Source organism: Lepidochelys kempii, chromosome 3 (genome assembly GCF_965140285.1).
Source record: "Lepidochelys kempii isolate rLepKem1 chromosome 3, rLepKem1.hap1, whole genome shotgun sequence".
Classification (NCBI taxonomy): domain Eukaryota; kingdom Metazoa; phylum Chordata; order Testudines; family Cheloniidae; genus Lepidochelys; species Lepidochelys kempii.
In genome coordinates, this window is record NC_136382.1 from 206,422,090 (window position 1) to 206,438,935 (window position 16,846).

Consider the following 16,846-nt stretch of genomic DNA (forward strand, 5'->3'; position numbering starts at 1 on the left):
ATTTTTAACACATCAAGCAATTGTGTCAACTAATTTATATGAAGAGAAATATTCTCTAATCTAAATACATAGAAATCTTTGTAAGAATAATTTATTTGGAAGAATAAATGTTGTTTTCCCCCTCTTGTCTCCTAAAGGTAATAGAGGAAAACCTGTTAGAAGTTTTAGATTGTATCCTGAATAAGTGTGTCTGCAGAAATGTAGAGCAAGAGAAGAGTGTCTCATGAATAATAAAAGTAGTTCTGTTTCCTATTTCTCCCTTCAACGCACATGTGAATTTACAATTATACATTCTATGGCATGTGAAGTTTGTGCAACCCAAAGCAATAACTAAAATGCAAAGTGTGTAATGCTTCAAAATGGAAAAAGCCTCTCTGCTTTCCATGAGAAAACTGAAAACTATATATAGCACACTGCAGAGATTTTCTGTCAAGTGCACTATTATCTCTTGACCCCTCTCTCACATATTTTCTGGCACCCTCTGTTGGTTAGCGAAACCAAAGGACACCAGTAAAGATGACTATACCAAGTTTTACTGTTTCAACCAGTGTATACTTTAGGAAGAAGTGAACATGAGAAACTATGAATTAATTATTTAAAGTCTGCTGACCAGATCTTCAGTTGGTGTAAATTGGCATAGCTCCATTGAAATCAATGAAGATGAGCTGATTTATACCAGCTGAGGATCTGGCCCTCAGTCTAACTTTTCTTTATTTGGAAAAATGATTTTAGAAGCCATTTCTCAGTGTGCTGCTTGAACACAGAAAAATCCAAAATATTAAAACTATGTTAAATTTATGCTTCAGGTAAAGATATTCCCATGAATTAAAAAAAGGTAAAATCTAAAACAATTGCTCCAGAAAGCATAAAAATAATCAAAAGATTATATGAACATATGCTCCTAGGTGCCAGGTGAATGTTAATAAATCATAGAAAACTCTCCAAGTTCAGTCTCTAGCCACCAACAAATACTTCATAACCTCTTCTCCAAGAGAAGTTGGAACATTAAGTTCTAGTACTTTTCTGTAGCATGTTAAACGTGTATACTTACTCAGAAATGTTTAGCCACTAGGTTGATTTGTGGTATGTCTGGGGCAATTCATAATGTTGGTCATGTTGATAAGCCATAACAATAGTTTTAGAAAAATGGAAGATAATGCATTACTAACATTCTAATGATTCTTAGCTGGTTTCTCCTGGGTTTGTACACATGTCTATACAGTATGTCTTGTTTTTGGTTTCTTTTACAGTTAAGCTATGCTTTGAACCACATAAATCGAAAGCTGATGCTAGAGCCTAAAGTGTCTGTCAATGCTAGAATTGTGGTGGTTGGTGCATCAAATGTTGGAATCTCCTTTCTAGAAACACTGATTTTTTGGTAAGTTTTTTAACTTTTCTGGCTTTCCTACAGTGAGGGAACTAAGCTACTTTTTTAATTTTAGAGGTCTTGATTCGGCAATGAAGCTTCAACTCAGCTTCTATTTCTTTTGGTGCAGTTCTGCACCCACAAAAATAATTGCACCTGCATTTGAATTATGGATGCAAAATTAGTAGTCAGATCTATGACTGTCTGATATGTGGAGGTAAAGAGGTAAATTTCTCCCTATTAATTGATTCAGCAGTTCAAAAGTACTAATGTAATTGTTTGCAAGTGCAAAACTGCCCACAAAAATGAAGGTCATCTCTGAAAATCAGGTCCTCACTAGCAATGGAGAGAACTAAAAATACAAATTTTAGAATGAAAGGACATCCTGTATATCAGCCACTGAAGGTCTCACAGGAGGACTGAACAACGAGAGTGCAAAACTACATTGTATTCTACCTGCAGAATCTTGGCAGTAATGTTGTAGGGTGTGTGTCTTGTACATTCCAAATGGATTTGAAGTTAGAAGCTTGGTGAGGTAAATTAAAAGCCTAGAGCCTATTCTAGAACATGTTTTGGGTCTGTCAACATTGGGCAGCCAGTCATATTAGAACACTCTTTAGCTTCAACTGAGTCTAAGTCCTCTTTGAACATTCGTTGTTTGACTTGGTTGCAAAGACAATATAGATGTGGCTTAATATTCTAGCCATTTCTATATAAACCAGTGTACTGTTGACCTTTGGAGCTAGCTCTGCACAATACCAGGGCTGGTTATGGGGGGGAGGAGGGCGGACGGGCGGGGTGTCATACTGCTGTGTCGCTTGGCCATTTTTTGGTTGTTTGTTTTTTCTTCACTGATTGGCTGGCCCTGTGGTTTTTGTTGGGTTTTGGTGTAGGGGGGTGGGGGCAGGCAGGGTGGGAGGGTTGTTGGCGTTTTTTGTATTTGGGTTGGTTTTTTTTTATCAGCTAGTCCAGAAGAGTGGTACTGAACGTTTTCCACCCTGGCTGGCAATACATTTAGCACCTTTCCTTCTCAGTACTATCTGTATAGTACCAGAAAGAGAGATGAACACTTCTCCTTTCATTTCACTTCATTATGGGATTATTTTCAGAGCTAAGTTGGAACATACATAATGGGCTCAAACCAGAGCCCCACTCAGCTTCCATAGAAGCCATCAGATCTTTCCTGCTGAGGATTATCCTGGCATTTGGGAGTCTTCAGGAAGCACAGAGATGCCATATCTAGCCCCTACACCATTTCCCTTGCAGCCCCTGAGATGGGGGTGGGGAGAGCGTGCTGCACTCCAGTAATCCCTGCCTCCCAGAGGTCCCACTAGGGGCATAGTCAGTCACTGTAGATCAGAAAGCTGCAAACCAAATTGCCATGGTTATTATAAGTTGTCCAAACAAAAGCAAATCAACTGTGCAGGCAGAGTCAGGGAACAAGTACTAATATTTTTAATAGCTAGTACTTTCTAACCTTGACTTAGACTGTTGAGATTTTAATGACCATTATCTTGTGACCTGCCACGGCTAAATACAAATGCTGCTTCCGGTCTGGTTAATTTATAGTTCTCCACACTCATTTCTAATCCTTATGGCTCATGAAATCCTAATGGCTCAGAATTTAAAACCGTCACTGCTCCAGGACCAAATATTGCAAGGTTTGGACCAGAGACCAAGGTCATTTTTGGTCCTTGCACTCATCTGTTCTTAGCTGCCATAAATGGGGACAAATAAATGTTTTTTGTGATAGGATATTTTCCTAAACAAAATTTTGGCTGTGTTAAAATTACTTGACAGGATTAGTAGCAGTCCTCGTGTAATGATGACGTGGATGAGCGGAATTCAGGAGAGAAGATCAAAGATTCATAATAAACTATGTTTATTCGATGGATGGAGAAATAAACAAGTTTATTCCATGATTATCATGATCTCATACACATCAAAACAAGAATCCCGTTCTCCTACAGCACATACAATCTATTAAAGTAAAAGAGGTCTAATTTTATGTCTACCTTTCTTATTGTCATTGTTCTTGGAGCACTCTTCTTAAAGAAAATGTTTGTATAATTTTCATATCTTGTGATATGAATGTCTTTTCCATATGAGTGCATTTTCAAGCAGATTTAAAATGCTTAAATTTGTGTTGAAAAACTTTTTAAAAACCAGTATAAAGTTTTAGATGCCAGATTCTGAGTAGAATCCACACAGCAAAGTATTTGTTACAGAAACAAAATAATGGAAAAAAATATTGCCAGTTTAATGACTCTGTGCCTGCTAAGAGCTGAGTTCAGGGCTGTTTCTACTACCACTGTTGTTGATATTACAATTAGAAATATCTGTATAGCATTGCGGGGGGGGGGAATAAAGCCCTTTATGAATGGTATTGCACTGTTATAAGCAATTGACAGAATAGCTCCCTTTCCCACTCCCTCTTCCGGGTTGCCAATGCCTTTCTTTCTAACATTCGACGCAGTGTATCCCCCGTTGGTGTAAGGCCCTTCTCCTCTGGTGCTTCTGCCCACTGCACCTTAGGCTCTCTATCCCAATGCGTTTTTTAGCTGTTACTCTTTTTTCTGTTTCTCACCATGTGCTGTTACTTACTAAACTCTGTAACTGTGTTATGTATATGACTCTTGCAATGTTGTTACTAATTTATATTATAGTACCATCCAGCGAGCCTAGCTGTTTCCAGTGCCCCATTATGCTAGGCACTGCACACAAAAGGAAGACACAGTCCCTGACAAGCTTACAGGGTAAATAGACAAGACAGACAAAGGGTGGGAGAAAAGTAGTAGTATCCCCATTTTACAAATGAAGAACTGAGGTACAGTGAGATTAAGTGACTTGCCCAAGGTCACACAAGAGGCCTGTGACAAAGCTGGGAGTTGAACCCACATCTTATGAGTTCCAGTCCAACACCTTAACCACTAGAGTATCCTTCCCATTTGTACAGCATTTTTCATACAAAAATCAATTGTATCCTTGACAATTTACTTTTACAGCTCTGAGAGAGTTCCACAGACAAGACTTTTCAGCAGTAAGCCTTATTCCAGCTGTGTTCTAATTAAGAGTTCTCACAAGATCTGTTTGTGTGATATTTAGGAGTACTGGTCTTGAAGACAATATAATTGGAACTTTCAGATTCATGAAACTTGAGTGCTGCCACATAAGAACCATTAAGAACTCAAAGAATCAAAGGAGCTAGTATTCAGCATCAGATTTTTACATATTTTTATATTAATGTAGTATAAGTTTAACAAGCTAAGTTTTAATTTTCATATCAGCAGTTGATAAAGAAAGTCTCCTGGTCAATGCAGAGACCTTTTAATACAATTTAATTTAATATATTCACAATTTTCTACCATTGTTTGCAAAGGTTACATGTACTAAAAATAACTAGATTGAATCAATTTATAAACCCCCTAATCCTTAAAAGAGGAAGTAGTTTTCTCCTCATTTTTCTTCCTACTTAATTATTTTACATTAGTAGTCACCATAGAAACACACAAATATAATTCACTTACCTGCATACAGTCATTACAACTAGATTTTAGAAGTGATTTCAACCTGTTTGAGACTGAGGAAATATATTTTTCATTAAATACTGAATTATATCTACTTGTTTCAAAGATGTAGAAAACTGCTTCTTGGTGCTATATTGCATTGTAGTATAAAATGTGGCAGTAACACTGTAGTTTGTGGAAAATCCATTTGAGGCAGAGTGCTCCAGTTATTTTTCTAAGACATTCAGTGCTTTCACTGTTTGAATAGGGCAGATTCTAGCATCAGTTCTTATCATCCAAATGTAAAAATGTGCTTTGAGGTCCATCCTCCAAAATGCTGAAGTATATTTTGTATTATATTATTTTATTAGAAAATGCTTCTTAAGTCCCTCATTTTCACTCACAGAGTGAATATCAGGAGGTTGTAGGAACACCCGTAATTGCCATACTGAATCAGACCAATGGCTAATTCTGTGTTCTGTCTGACAGGGGGCAGTACCAGCTGCTTCAGAGAATCCTATAGTGGACTATTATACCCTCTAGAGAAGCTTCTTTCTAACACCCCTTCCTTCAGCAAGTGGTTGGTTCATGCCCTGAAATATGAGGGTTTATAGCCCTAATGTTTTACCCCAGTGAATGTGAGTGCAGTGGTTCTTATTTTCCATGTGCCATTATCCAAATAAATGACTCCCGCTCCTTTTTCCTGAGTTCAGGCTCCTGCTTTAGATGTTAGTTTTAGCTCAAAAGTAATTTTAGTTTAGTCCACACAAGAGTGAGAATTTTTTCTTCGAGAATTGACCAAAAAGGGCACAACTGTCAATCATTCCTAGGCAGTTACACAGGAGAGTGAAGACCCACCTTCATCAGCTGCATGGCCTTCCCCGATTGTGAGTCCAGATACAGGTGTGAAAGCAGGCTTCAGGCAGCCACTACACCCCAGCCCTAATCAAATGTGTGGGAAGGGGCAAAAGAGAGGAAGCAAGCAGAGCCTTGGTTCTGCCCCGTAAGTTCATCAGCCAGCAGAGCTGAACTAGTAGGGGGGAATGAGTAGCACCATAAATTGCTACAGTAATTAGCTTCCCTGCAGGAGCAAGGGCAAGCAGGGAAGGAATTGTGACTCCCACAATTCATACCCAGGGCTCCTCCTGGCCAATGCAATTATATGCTTCTCCTCACACAAAGACAGGAGTTAGGGCACTGTCTAGGATTCAGACAAGGTAGTGCAACATCACACCTTTTGTTAAACCAGCACAATGTTTGCATGTACACCAGCCCTAAAGCAGAGGCAGCAGCCTAACAATGCTCTTTTTGTGGAGAAGCAGTTCAACCCAGCAACATGTCAGTCCCTGTTGTTGTCCCCACTCCAAACTGTCGCATTGGTGCTCTTGCCTACCGTTTGTTGTAGAATGTCAGAAGAAAAGACGATTTTGGATTGACTCAAACTAAAGAAGTACCAGGGACAGATTTTTAAAAGATGGACTTTTTTTTTTTTTGCATTGAAATACTTAGTCTGAGAGTTTGATCAGACATCAAGTAAAAATATACAATCTTACATCCTCAGTGTTGTGAACACCAAGATATAAAAAAAAAAATCATGTCAGGACCCCCCAAAACCATGCGATTGGCTTAAAAGTAATGAGATTTTTGAACTAAGTATTGGGTTATTTTTATTTGCCTTCTGGTTTTTGAGCTTTTAGGGCTTATGTTTTTAAGCTTTTGTCTACAACTATGAGTTCTAGAAATGTTCTTTTTTTAAAGCTGAGATTCTGATTACACAATTCCAGGAGCTGAGGCTTTAAGAAAAATACCAAATACCATGAAACTTGTGACTAAACCTGGACAGTTGGCAACAATGGATTTTTTTGGAAGTTTGGGGTATACGGAATGCAAGATCTGGTTCTACCTGAATCTATTTTAGTGTGTGATCCTTGAAATGTTTCCTATTATGGAGCTATAGTCATATTGGAATAAATATACATGCTTCCATTTATGTCACTGGATATTGAAATATCTACTGTAATTATTAAAATAATCACTGCAGTGAACTTAATGTACTGATCATGTGCATTATAAAATTTTAAATTGCTCTTAACTTCCTCATTTCAAACTTGGTAAAATATGCATTCCTTACTGAGATATACTGGCATATACATGCTAAATTTAAAGTTATAAAACAAAGCCATATTTGAATTGTTCAGCAGCAAAAACAGCATCTGAAAGTATTTTTCAAGTGTGAATTCTGTTTTTAAAAGTAAGTACTTAGTTCAGAGTTTAAAAAAAAGACCTTGAAGCTGAGATCAAGCAAGAGAAATGCCAACCTGAGTTAAATATTTGATTTGAGAAAATTATGAGCAACTGGAAACTGAGTATAGAATGAAAAAGACATCTCATTTTAATCACTGTTGCCTCAACAACATTTCCACTTGAACATAGTTTATAGCATTATATTTTATGCATTTTCTTACATATTGACATACTCTGAAAAAATATCCTAGCCCCCCATCCCTCGGAGTACCTGATTTGTTGTTTTTCATTTATTCTAGTGTTCCACAAACATTTAGTGTCAGACAGTATTTAAGAATGGCAGTTACAATAGTAAAGTTAGGCCAGGGAAGAAAATAATTCATGTTATGTCATTTTTAGTTTATTCCAGCATATGATTCACTATACAGCATGCTAACTAGCATGCTCTGCCAACAGTTGATTGGAGTTTGGCTACAAGATCCCAGAAAGTTTCCTCACGGCAGTATCTTGTCATTGGTTCCAGTACAATGAACCAATTCGCTTTTTATTCATCTCTTTGCATTTAGGTGGGGGAAGTGTTATTGTGTCCTCATTATGAAAAAAGTTCCTTTTAATCCATGATTTTAAAACCTTGTTAATCCAACCTGTGGTATAAACAATGACTTATTCTCTGAACTCTATATACATAAATGTACTGTACACATAACAGATAAGAGGTTGCTGAGATCACAAAATGTAAAACGATGACACAGAATAGAACATATTTTGGCACTTAAAGGATCATAGTCTTAAAGTTTATTTCAGTAAGACATTGAATCTGGTCTTAAAATTAGATGGTCTCATTAATTTGCTAAATCCCCGATTTCCTGTCAAGAAATCAGCTTCCCTCTGAAGGTACCTAAGAATAGCTTAGAAATACTAGGGTTTTTTTTAAAGCACTATTTGCAACAGACCAACTACAACTTCTGTTATCTGGCAGCACGCTATTGCATAATATCCTGCACATCTGTCCTGTTTGGCAATAGCGAGCATAATGCTTGCTGTTTAATTAGGCTTTTTATCTTTACATTTGTCTGAGAACATCTGAAGCTTTCCATGTTGCCTGTCACTAATTAGTTGACTAATTAAATAGTTAGTGCTTACTTGCTGATCACAGAGCTAACATGTAATGAAGGGTTTAGTGATCTTTATTGTTTTATTCTATCGGTCTTTGCCACATGAGTTGATATATGTATGGTTCCTTTTGACTGCTTTTTTTTCATACCAAGGCAAATGCAAAACAATGTTGTAGTCTACCATGTGTTCAGTGTCACTGGGCCTGCATCATTCAGACATTGTTGCCTTCCATCATTTCTAGTGAATAGAGATCAAGTTGTGACAGAGATAAATAGGATAGGTCATATCTTGCCTTGTTGTTAAATCAATGTCACAATGGATACTGTCAGTGACTGATACTAGCATAACCTATGGGGAAGGCTATGAGTCAAGATCATCTTTCCTAGCAATCATTTGACTTTATTCTGCCAAAAATAATTCTGAATTATTACAGCCATATTATTATTTTATAATGAAATGGCTTGTTTTAGAGTATATTTTCAACTCAAAACCAAGACTATTTCTGTTTTAAGCATTTGCCATTTTAAACATATTGTGCAAACACCAGGCTGGGACCAAGCATTCTGGCATGCCTTGTATTTGTATATATTTGTAGGTGTTGCTTTTTATTTTAAAAAAAACCCCTATATTTAGGGCAAAGAATATTATACCTCACAAAGGGCCTGTTGTAATGTTCAAAGTAATCAATGAGAAGAAAAGTTGATATTTTAATTCTGAAAAAAAAACCTGGGTGACTAAGCATGATAATAGCACGATCAGCTCATTATGGAGCTTTGTATCTGAGTGCCTTGGAGTTTGTCGTAATCTGGACAATGCAGTTGAGAATAAAAAAGGAGCATTCAAACTGCACCACAATCCATTTATGTTTTCCATTTCCTTAAGTGGCATTGGAAATCATTGCTTTTCAGTTCTATTCATGGTTATTTTTCCTTGTTTAAAGATGCATGCTTTGGAAAAGAGATTTTTCTATCCATAATTGAGATGTGACTATTGGGATCTTCAAAACAGGCTGTCAGGCGCCCATTGGGTGTGGTTTTTTTCTGCTTGATTGTTTGTTTGTTTGTTTTGTTTTTTGAAGTACAGTGGAATTTGCCAGTTGAAATGTGAGATAGCTGGCTTGTTGTGCTAGTAACTCTGCCCTCTGGTGTAACACAGGATTTGATTCTTGCTTATTCATTTTTTAATATTAATGTGTAGACTTTGTATGACAAATTAAGACATTTGTTTGAAGGTATTTGCTTATTTCTTCTTTTATTTTTGGATGCCTTTTTGCAATGCCTTTTAGAGATCACTTTTGGCATAATTACCTCCGGCACCCTATGTTTCTGCAGCGCAAAGAGGAATACTGTGAGTGCAATTTATGTTGAAATGGGATTTGGGGGATGCGCAAGGAATGGTAATGTAACTGCGTAGTATGTTCCCACAGCAACATAACTGTGAACAGCATCTATACACCAACCAGATGTGTGATTTCAGTAGTATGCGAAACAGAAGGCATGACCTGCTGGACGGGGAGGAGTTGGAGAACAGCCTTTGTTTTCAGTATGTTCTCCTTTAAAAGAGGTGGGTGTACCATGACTTAATGTTACTCTCCATGGCAGAGCTCCTCTGCCTCCAGGGAAGCCAATGCCAGCCAAGCAACTGTGTTTGGGATGTTGGGAGAACCAAAAGGGCAGCTGCTACATGTTATTGCCTTTTATTTTATTTAAAGTGAATTTTGTAATGTGGTATTACACCACCGTGGGTTCGGCTCTGGAGGTTACAGTTTCAAGCTTAACAGAGTGAAAGTCACCTCTGCTACTTGCTTCAAACTTAGAATCTCTAGGAACATACAAAGACCAAGGGTAGTGACCACACATACATTCACCAGTACAAAGTCTATTTTGTAAGTTTTAGTAAAGTTACAAAAATTATTAAAGTTATGATTACCCAAGCATACAGAAATTCTATACAGACCTATGAACAAGTTACAAATATAGTTCTACTCACATCCTTAACAATAGTATTAGGGTCTGATAGGTCTCCCATGGCTTGATCATCAGTAGAGGGATGGTTCTTGCAGGAGTCTCCCATAGGGAGCTCAATTTTCCCATTCTGGGCATCCCCTTTTTATAAAGTGATTCTGTCTATACCTATATTCTGTGCATGTCCATAAAAGTGTCAACCCTCTTTTCTCCTATTGGTCTGTGTCCCCTGGAAACTTAAGGGACCATAATTTTCTATAGGGTATGTAAGTTCCCTTTATTCTCATTAGCATTGACGCACAACCTGTATCCCATGGTTAAGACACATGTCTGAGATAGATGTGCCTTTACAGTATCTTTATGATCTAATATTAATCTTCCGGGTAATTTTTCGCAGTATTACCACTTGGTACCTCTTTTCCCGTAATCTTAGGGCACTGGGTTATTTCTTGCTCATTGGCTTAAGTCATCATTTCTTGCCTCCAAGGCCTAAAATAGCTAAGCTAAAGTCTTGCAGGCCTCAACCTACAGGTTGTTGTGTTTCAGCTTGTCTTACTCATGTCTAATACTTGGTTCCTGTAAATACTGATCAATCTTATGCTTTTATAATCCTACAAAGTAACTCTAATTAACATACAATGAATATATATAATATAACGTTGATTAATCATAAAATCACACAATAAATGGACAATAAACTAAAATCATTGGCTACAATGTGGATGTTCTGAGATCAGGGTTTTGGGGCCTAGTTTTTCTTTGGATCTTCAGCTACCCATGGCCCCTCCCCTTACACAACTGCCCACTTTCCAACAGGACAAGATAGCACCCTGCTGGCTGCAAAAAATCATACAACTTTGTGAGAAATGCTCTCTTTCTATGTGGAAGATGTCTGGGGAACTTCTGGCCCTGAGTCAAGAGGGAGAACAAGCATGTAGGACTGAATCTAAAGCCAATGGGAGTCTTTCTACTGACTTCATGCTTTGGATCAGGCCTGTACTTTTTCTCTCAGTCAAGAGCAATACATTCAATATTTGTGCCAAGCAATAGGGAGCATTTCAAAATATTAGGTCCTGTCTTGTAACAACACTGAAAAGGATTCAGGTTAAGCATTAAGGTTTCAAAAATTGACTTGTGGCATAAGGAAATAGACCATAGTATTAAAAATGCCATGTTAAAGAGCTAGAATTTTCACTGGATGTTACTCACTGAAACATTGGGAGCCATTCTTTTGCCACATTCATACAGCAACAACAGAATAGTAGCAGACAGGAAACTCAAACACACTCCTGGTGTCCTTTCCTAATCTGCAGCTTCTCAGTGCCTTATTTGCAGAAGCCAGTATTAGTAAGCATTGTAAGAGTCTACCTCATCGGTGATTTTAACTTTGCTAAGTTCCAGGTGGTTATGTTTAACAAAATCAAGTATACTATTCCCAAGGTGGTCATATACATTCAGCAAGGGTCGAACGGCTGGGCCGAATAGCTCACAGGTTCTGATTATGGTTTGAGGTTAGATAGCATAGCACCATGCCAGATGGTGAATTTATTTCAAAGTATGAGCAAAAACCATTCTATTTTTAAAAGTATTAATAAATTAATAACCTTGCAACATTTTTGACCAGCTCTAGTACTGAAACATCTGGGGAAAGGAAGTTTGAAATTCTGACACCAAAATAGCCCCTCAGAAAGGAGAAGTCATTTTGTGTGTTCTGGTGAAGATAGGTTTTGATCAAATTCTAAACCTTTGAAAATTGCATTTTGTACTCGTTCAGTAAATTCTGCATGAGAGTATTTCTCTTGTAAACTGTGCAGCTAAGGAGGTTCATAAAGTGTGTGTCTGCCTGAATAATTTAGCTGCACATCTTCCATGCATGAGCTGAGACAAGAGCTTTTGTAAGGTACTCTGCTCTGTCAGATAAGCTTACAAGTTCTCTCCTGTGGATTGTTATGGACTAGAAGATCTTGGAAATACCACAAACCCTAAGTGAGGCGTGGTCTATACCTGTGCTGGCCAGGAGGAGACCAAGGACCAAATTATGCCTCAGAATTATAATTTGGTCCCTACTTACTCCTTGTTCCAGGCATGGGGTAAACTGGATCAGACCTATAATGGGTGTAGCTTACTTCTGCTTCTGTGCCAATTGAGCTGTGCTGGCCAGTGTGTTTAGGAGCAGAGACAAGGCTCCAAACATCCTCTCCCCCTGCCCATTTACCTATACAGGACCCTGCATCAGCTATACTTTCCCCATCCCACACACAGACCAGGAATTCAGGTAGCTGGTATAAGGAGGCATCTTATACCACATTACTCCCCTGCACAGGCAGGTAACCCAGCTCATACTTGAGCCTAAAGTGGAGCTTGGGTAAAGGAAGAGAAAGTGCTGTTAGTCAAGATTAGTGTGTAAGTTGGTTTTAGTAATGTGTGGTCCCTCAGCTTGCCTCTACTGTTGACTGTGTTTTTCACTTTATACGTATGCTGTGGGGGTTTTATTGGTATGCATGGAGAAACAATACCAATATTCTTTAAGAATATTGGCAAGATGCTAGGCAAAATGATGATGTTGAGAAGAGGGTTTCAGGAGAGCCAAGGGGCAGAAGGGTTGGGGGTTGAAGACACGTGGGTTGATCAGGGGTTAGATGTCATGTTTGGAAATGAAGAAGACAAAACAGAATAAAAAGAGAACTAATTTAATTATGGGGAAGATAGTCAAAGATGGAGATTGGAGCAGAGTGTGTGTGAAGAAATCCAGGAAAGGAAGCAGGAAATAATTTGTGGGTCAAAATGAATTTACTGGAGATGTAGCAGGAGTTCCAGGGGTATCAGGAGGAGAGAAGGGGAGCACAGATTGTAGGAATAATCCTAGCAGAGAGAGAATCTGTGGGGCACGTATGAAGTCTGGAGTGAGGGGTCATTCTATTGCTCCCCTGGCATTCAGGGAGGCAAAGCTGCAAGACAGGGAGAGAGAGGAACCCTTGTAGCTTCCTTGAGGAGAGTCAGTCATAGGTCAAAGTAAAAATTCCTTGACTTTTTGGAAGAATTGCCAATAAGATAAAGGAGACAGTGACTGCTTAATGGGCTGGTGCTGCATGGTGCTTTCCTTATTCTGTCTGTGAGGTATAGCACTGCCAGAGGGTTGAGGAAGAATGTCATTAGTAGAGCTGGTGTGAAAATTTTCCAACTTAAAGTTTTTCTGTCCGTAAATGACACTTTTTTGACTAAATTTTGTTTTGATGTTTGATCCATTTTGGTGTTGTTGGAACAAAACATTTTTATTTTTTGTTTCAAAAGACTTTGTTATAAAAAATTTTTAAGTCAGAATTGGAACAAAAGTTCGACCAACTCAAAATGAAATTTTTAAAAATATCGTTTTGTGGGAAATTTTGAAAATTTGGTTCAATTTGGAACAAAAACAAATTTTGAAATGTTGGATTTTCTCACAGAACATAAAAAGTTTTGACCACCTCTAGCCACCAGAGCTGGGAAGGTATGTTCCTGTGCTGAGAGAGCCTACATTGGATGATGGTTTTGGGGAGCCTGGGAAAGATAAGGGGTGAAAACCTAGCCCCACTGAAACTCTCGTTGATGTCAGTGGGGCCAGGATTTTATCTAAAGTGTCTGCTACTGAGAAGCCCTATGGAGCAACTGACAACTAGAGTCATTTTTAGCTCTGGTGCTGCAACTCAGATGGAGAAGGGACTGTCGAGGAAAAGCCACTAATGATTGCTGAGAAGTTTTACAGAGAATGCAGCAAATTCTGGTTTTGAATTATTCAGACAAAATCTTTGAGAACCATTCTGTATGCTTGACCCAATGAAGCATAATTCTATACCCGGGAATCCTATTAATTAAAAATTCCACTAGGACAAAAAAAAGTATTTAAGGTCACTTCCTGGAGTCCTGTCTTGAAAGGGTCCTGATAAAAACTCCACTACAATGCCTCTCTTCACCAAAGCCATTTCAAATGCCTTGGCATTTTTTCTCCAGTGTTGGTCCCATGGAGAACTGGTTTATCTTGGAGAACTCTTAATTAAAACTGTATAACTTTTTGATGAATATCTGTGTATCAGTTCTTAAGTAGGAATCCTGTTTTGAAAACCTAAGCTGATGCACATAGGTAGTTTCTTGTCTGCCAATACATTCTTTGGAAGTCATTGTTCACACAATGATCTCTTCTGCTTCCTTCTTGGTTGGCACTCTCACTTATAGCATAGTAAACAAGAAAGTATGACCACAGGTGTGGGGCCTTCATGATGTTTGGTATGACATCCTTTCCACAGAGCGATAATATTGCTGCTTTGTTTTCCCATAACGACTCATACTTATAAAATCATAGAAATATAGGGTTGGAAAGGATTTCAAGAGGTCATCAAGTACATCCCACTGCGCTGAGGCAGGACCAAGCAAGCTTAGACCATCCCTGATAGGTGTTTGTCTAACCTGTTCTTAAGAACCTCCAATGGTAAGTATTCCACAGCCTCCCTTGGAAGCCTATTCCAGAGCTTAACTACTCTTATAGCAAGAAATTTTTTTCCTAATATCTAACTTAAATCTCCCTTGCTGCAGAATAAACCCATTCCTTCTTGTCCTACCTTCAGTGGACATGGAGAACAGTTGATCACTCTTTATAACCGCCCTTAACATATTTGAAGATTGTTATCAGATGCCCCATCAATCTTCCTTTCTCAAGACTAAATATGCCCAGTTTTTTAACCTTTCCTCATAGGTCAGATTTTCTAAACTTCTTCATTACTTTTGTTTCTCTCCTCTATACTCTCCCCAGTTTATCCACATCTTACCTAAGTGTGGTACCCAGAATTGGATACAGTAATCCAGCTGAAGCTTCACCTGTGCCGAGTAGAGTGGGACAGTTACCTCTCATGTCTTACGCACAAACCAGAATGATATTAGCCTTTTTCGCTACTGCATCACATTGTTGACTCATATTCAACTAGAACTAGATCCACTAGAACTTCCAGATCCTTTTCAGCCGTACTATCACATTTTGTAGTTGTGCATTTGATGTTTCCTTCCTAAATACTTTGAGATTATCTTTAATGAATTTCATCTTGTTGATTTCAAATCAATTCTCAAATTTGTCAAGGTTATTTTGAGTTCTAATCCTGTTCTTCAAAGTGCTTGTAATCCCTCACAGCTTGTTGTCATCTACAAATTTTATAAGCATACTCTGCACTTAATTATCCAAGTCATTAATGAAAATATGGAATAGTAGCAGGTACCCAGGACTGACCCCTGCAGGACCCCACTATATGTGCTCTCCCAGCTTGACTACGAAGCACTGGTAACTATTCTGTGAGTATGGGTCTTTCAGTCAGTTTTGTACTCACCTTATAGTAATTTCATCTAGCCCACGTTTCTGTAATTTGCTTGTGACAATATCAAGTGGGATTGTGTCAAAAGCCTTACAAAAATTGAGATATGTCACATCTGTTGATTCCCTCCCTATCCACTAGGCCAGGAACCCTGTCAAAGAAGGAAATTAGGTTGTTTGTCATGATTTATTCTTGACAAATCCGTGTTGGCTATTCCTTATAACCCTATTATCATCTAGGTGCTTACGAGTTGATGGTTTAATTTGTTCCAGTAACATTTACTGAAGTTAGGCTGACTGATCTATAATTTCTCTGGTCCTCTTTGTCCCCTTTTTTAAAGGTAGGTACTATTTTTTCCCTTCTTCACTCCTCTGAGGCCTCAGCTGTCCTCCATGAGTTCTCAAAGATAATTGCTAACAGTTCAGAGATTGGTTCAACTAGTCCTAGGATGAACTTCATCAGGCCCTGCTGACTTGAATACATCTAACTTATCCAAATAGTCTTTAACCTGTTCTTACCCTATTTGGCTTTCATTTCTTTCCCCCTGTTGTTAATATTATTTGTGTTGTATGTCTGGTCATCATTAACATTTTTAGTAAAGACTGAAGCAAAACTGGCATTAAACACCTCAGCCTTCTTGATGTGATCAGTTATTACCTCTCCTTCCCCTATAAGTAGTGGACCAACACTTTTCTTCATCCTTTTCTTGTTCCTAATGTATTTAAAGAACTACTTCTTCTTGCCTTTTATGTCCCTTGCCAGGTGTAACTCATTTTGTGACTTAGGCTTTCTGATTTTGTCCCCACATGCTTGTGTTATTCTTTTGTTCTCCTTCCTAACAATTTGTCCATGTTTCCACTTTTTTTAGGATTCCTTTTTGATTTATCAGGCTATTAAAGAGCTTCTGATGAAGCCATATTGTCCTCTTAATAGCTTTCCTTTGCATCTGGATAGTTTTACACTGTGCCTTTACTATTGTCTCCTTGAGAAACCACCAGCTCTCCTGAACTCCTTTGTCTCTCAGATTTTCTTCCCATAAGACCTTATCTACCTGTTCTCTGAATTTGTTAAAGTCTGCTTTTTCAAGTCCTTTGTCTTATTCTGCTGCTCTTATTCCTTCCTTCCTTCCTTTCCTTAGAATCATGACATCTATCATATCATGATCATTTTCACACAAATTGCTTTTCACCATCAGATTTGCAACCAATTCCTCCCTGTTTGTCAGAATGAAGTCTAAAATGGCTGTCCCCCTGGTTCCTTCCTCCATATTCTGGAAGAAGAAGAAAAAAGAAGTTGTCCTCTATATATTCTAAGAAA

General features: G+C 38.2%; 1 protein-coding gene across 2 annotated transcripts in view; it reads left to right on the forward strand.

Annotated features, from left to right (window-relative positions):
- Positions 1 to 16,846, forward strand: part of CFAP61 (cilia and flagella associated protein 61) — a 209,698-nt gene that overhangs the window by 91,659 nt on the left and 101,193 nt on the right. For both annotated transcript variants that reach the window (XM_073339783.2, XM_073339782.2), the window contains exon 18: positions 1,251 to 1,378. In XM_073339783.2, coding sequence (XP_073195884.1) covers positions 1,251 to 1,378 — 128 coding nt within the window. The remainder of the gene's footprint in view (positions 1 to 1,250; positions 1,379 to 16,846) is intronic.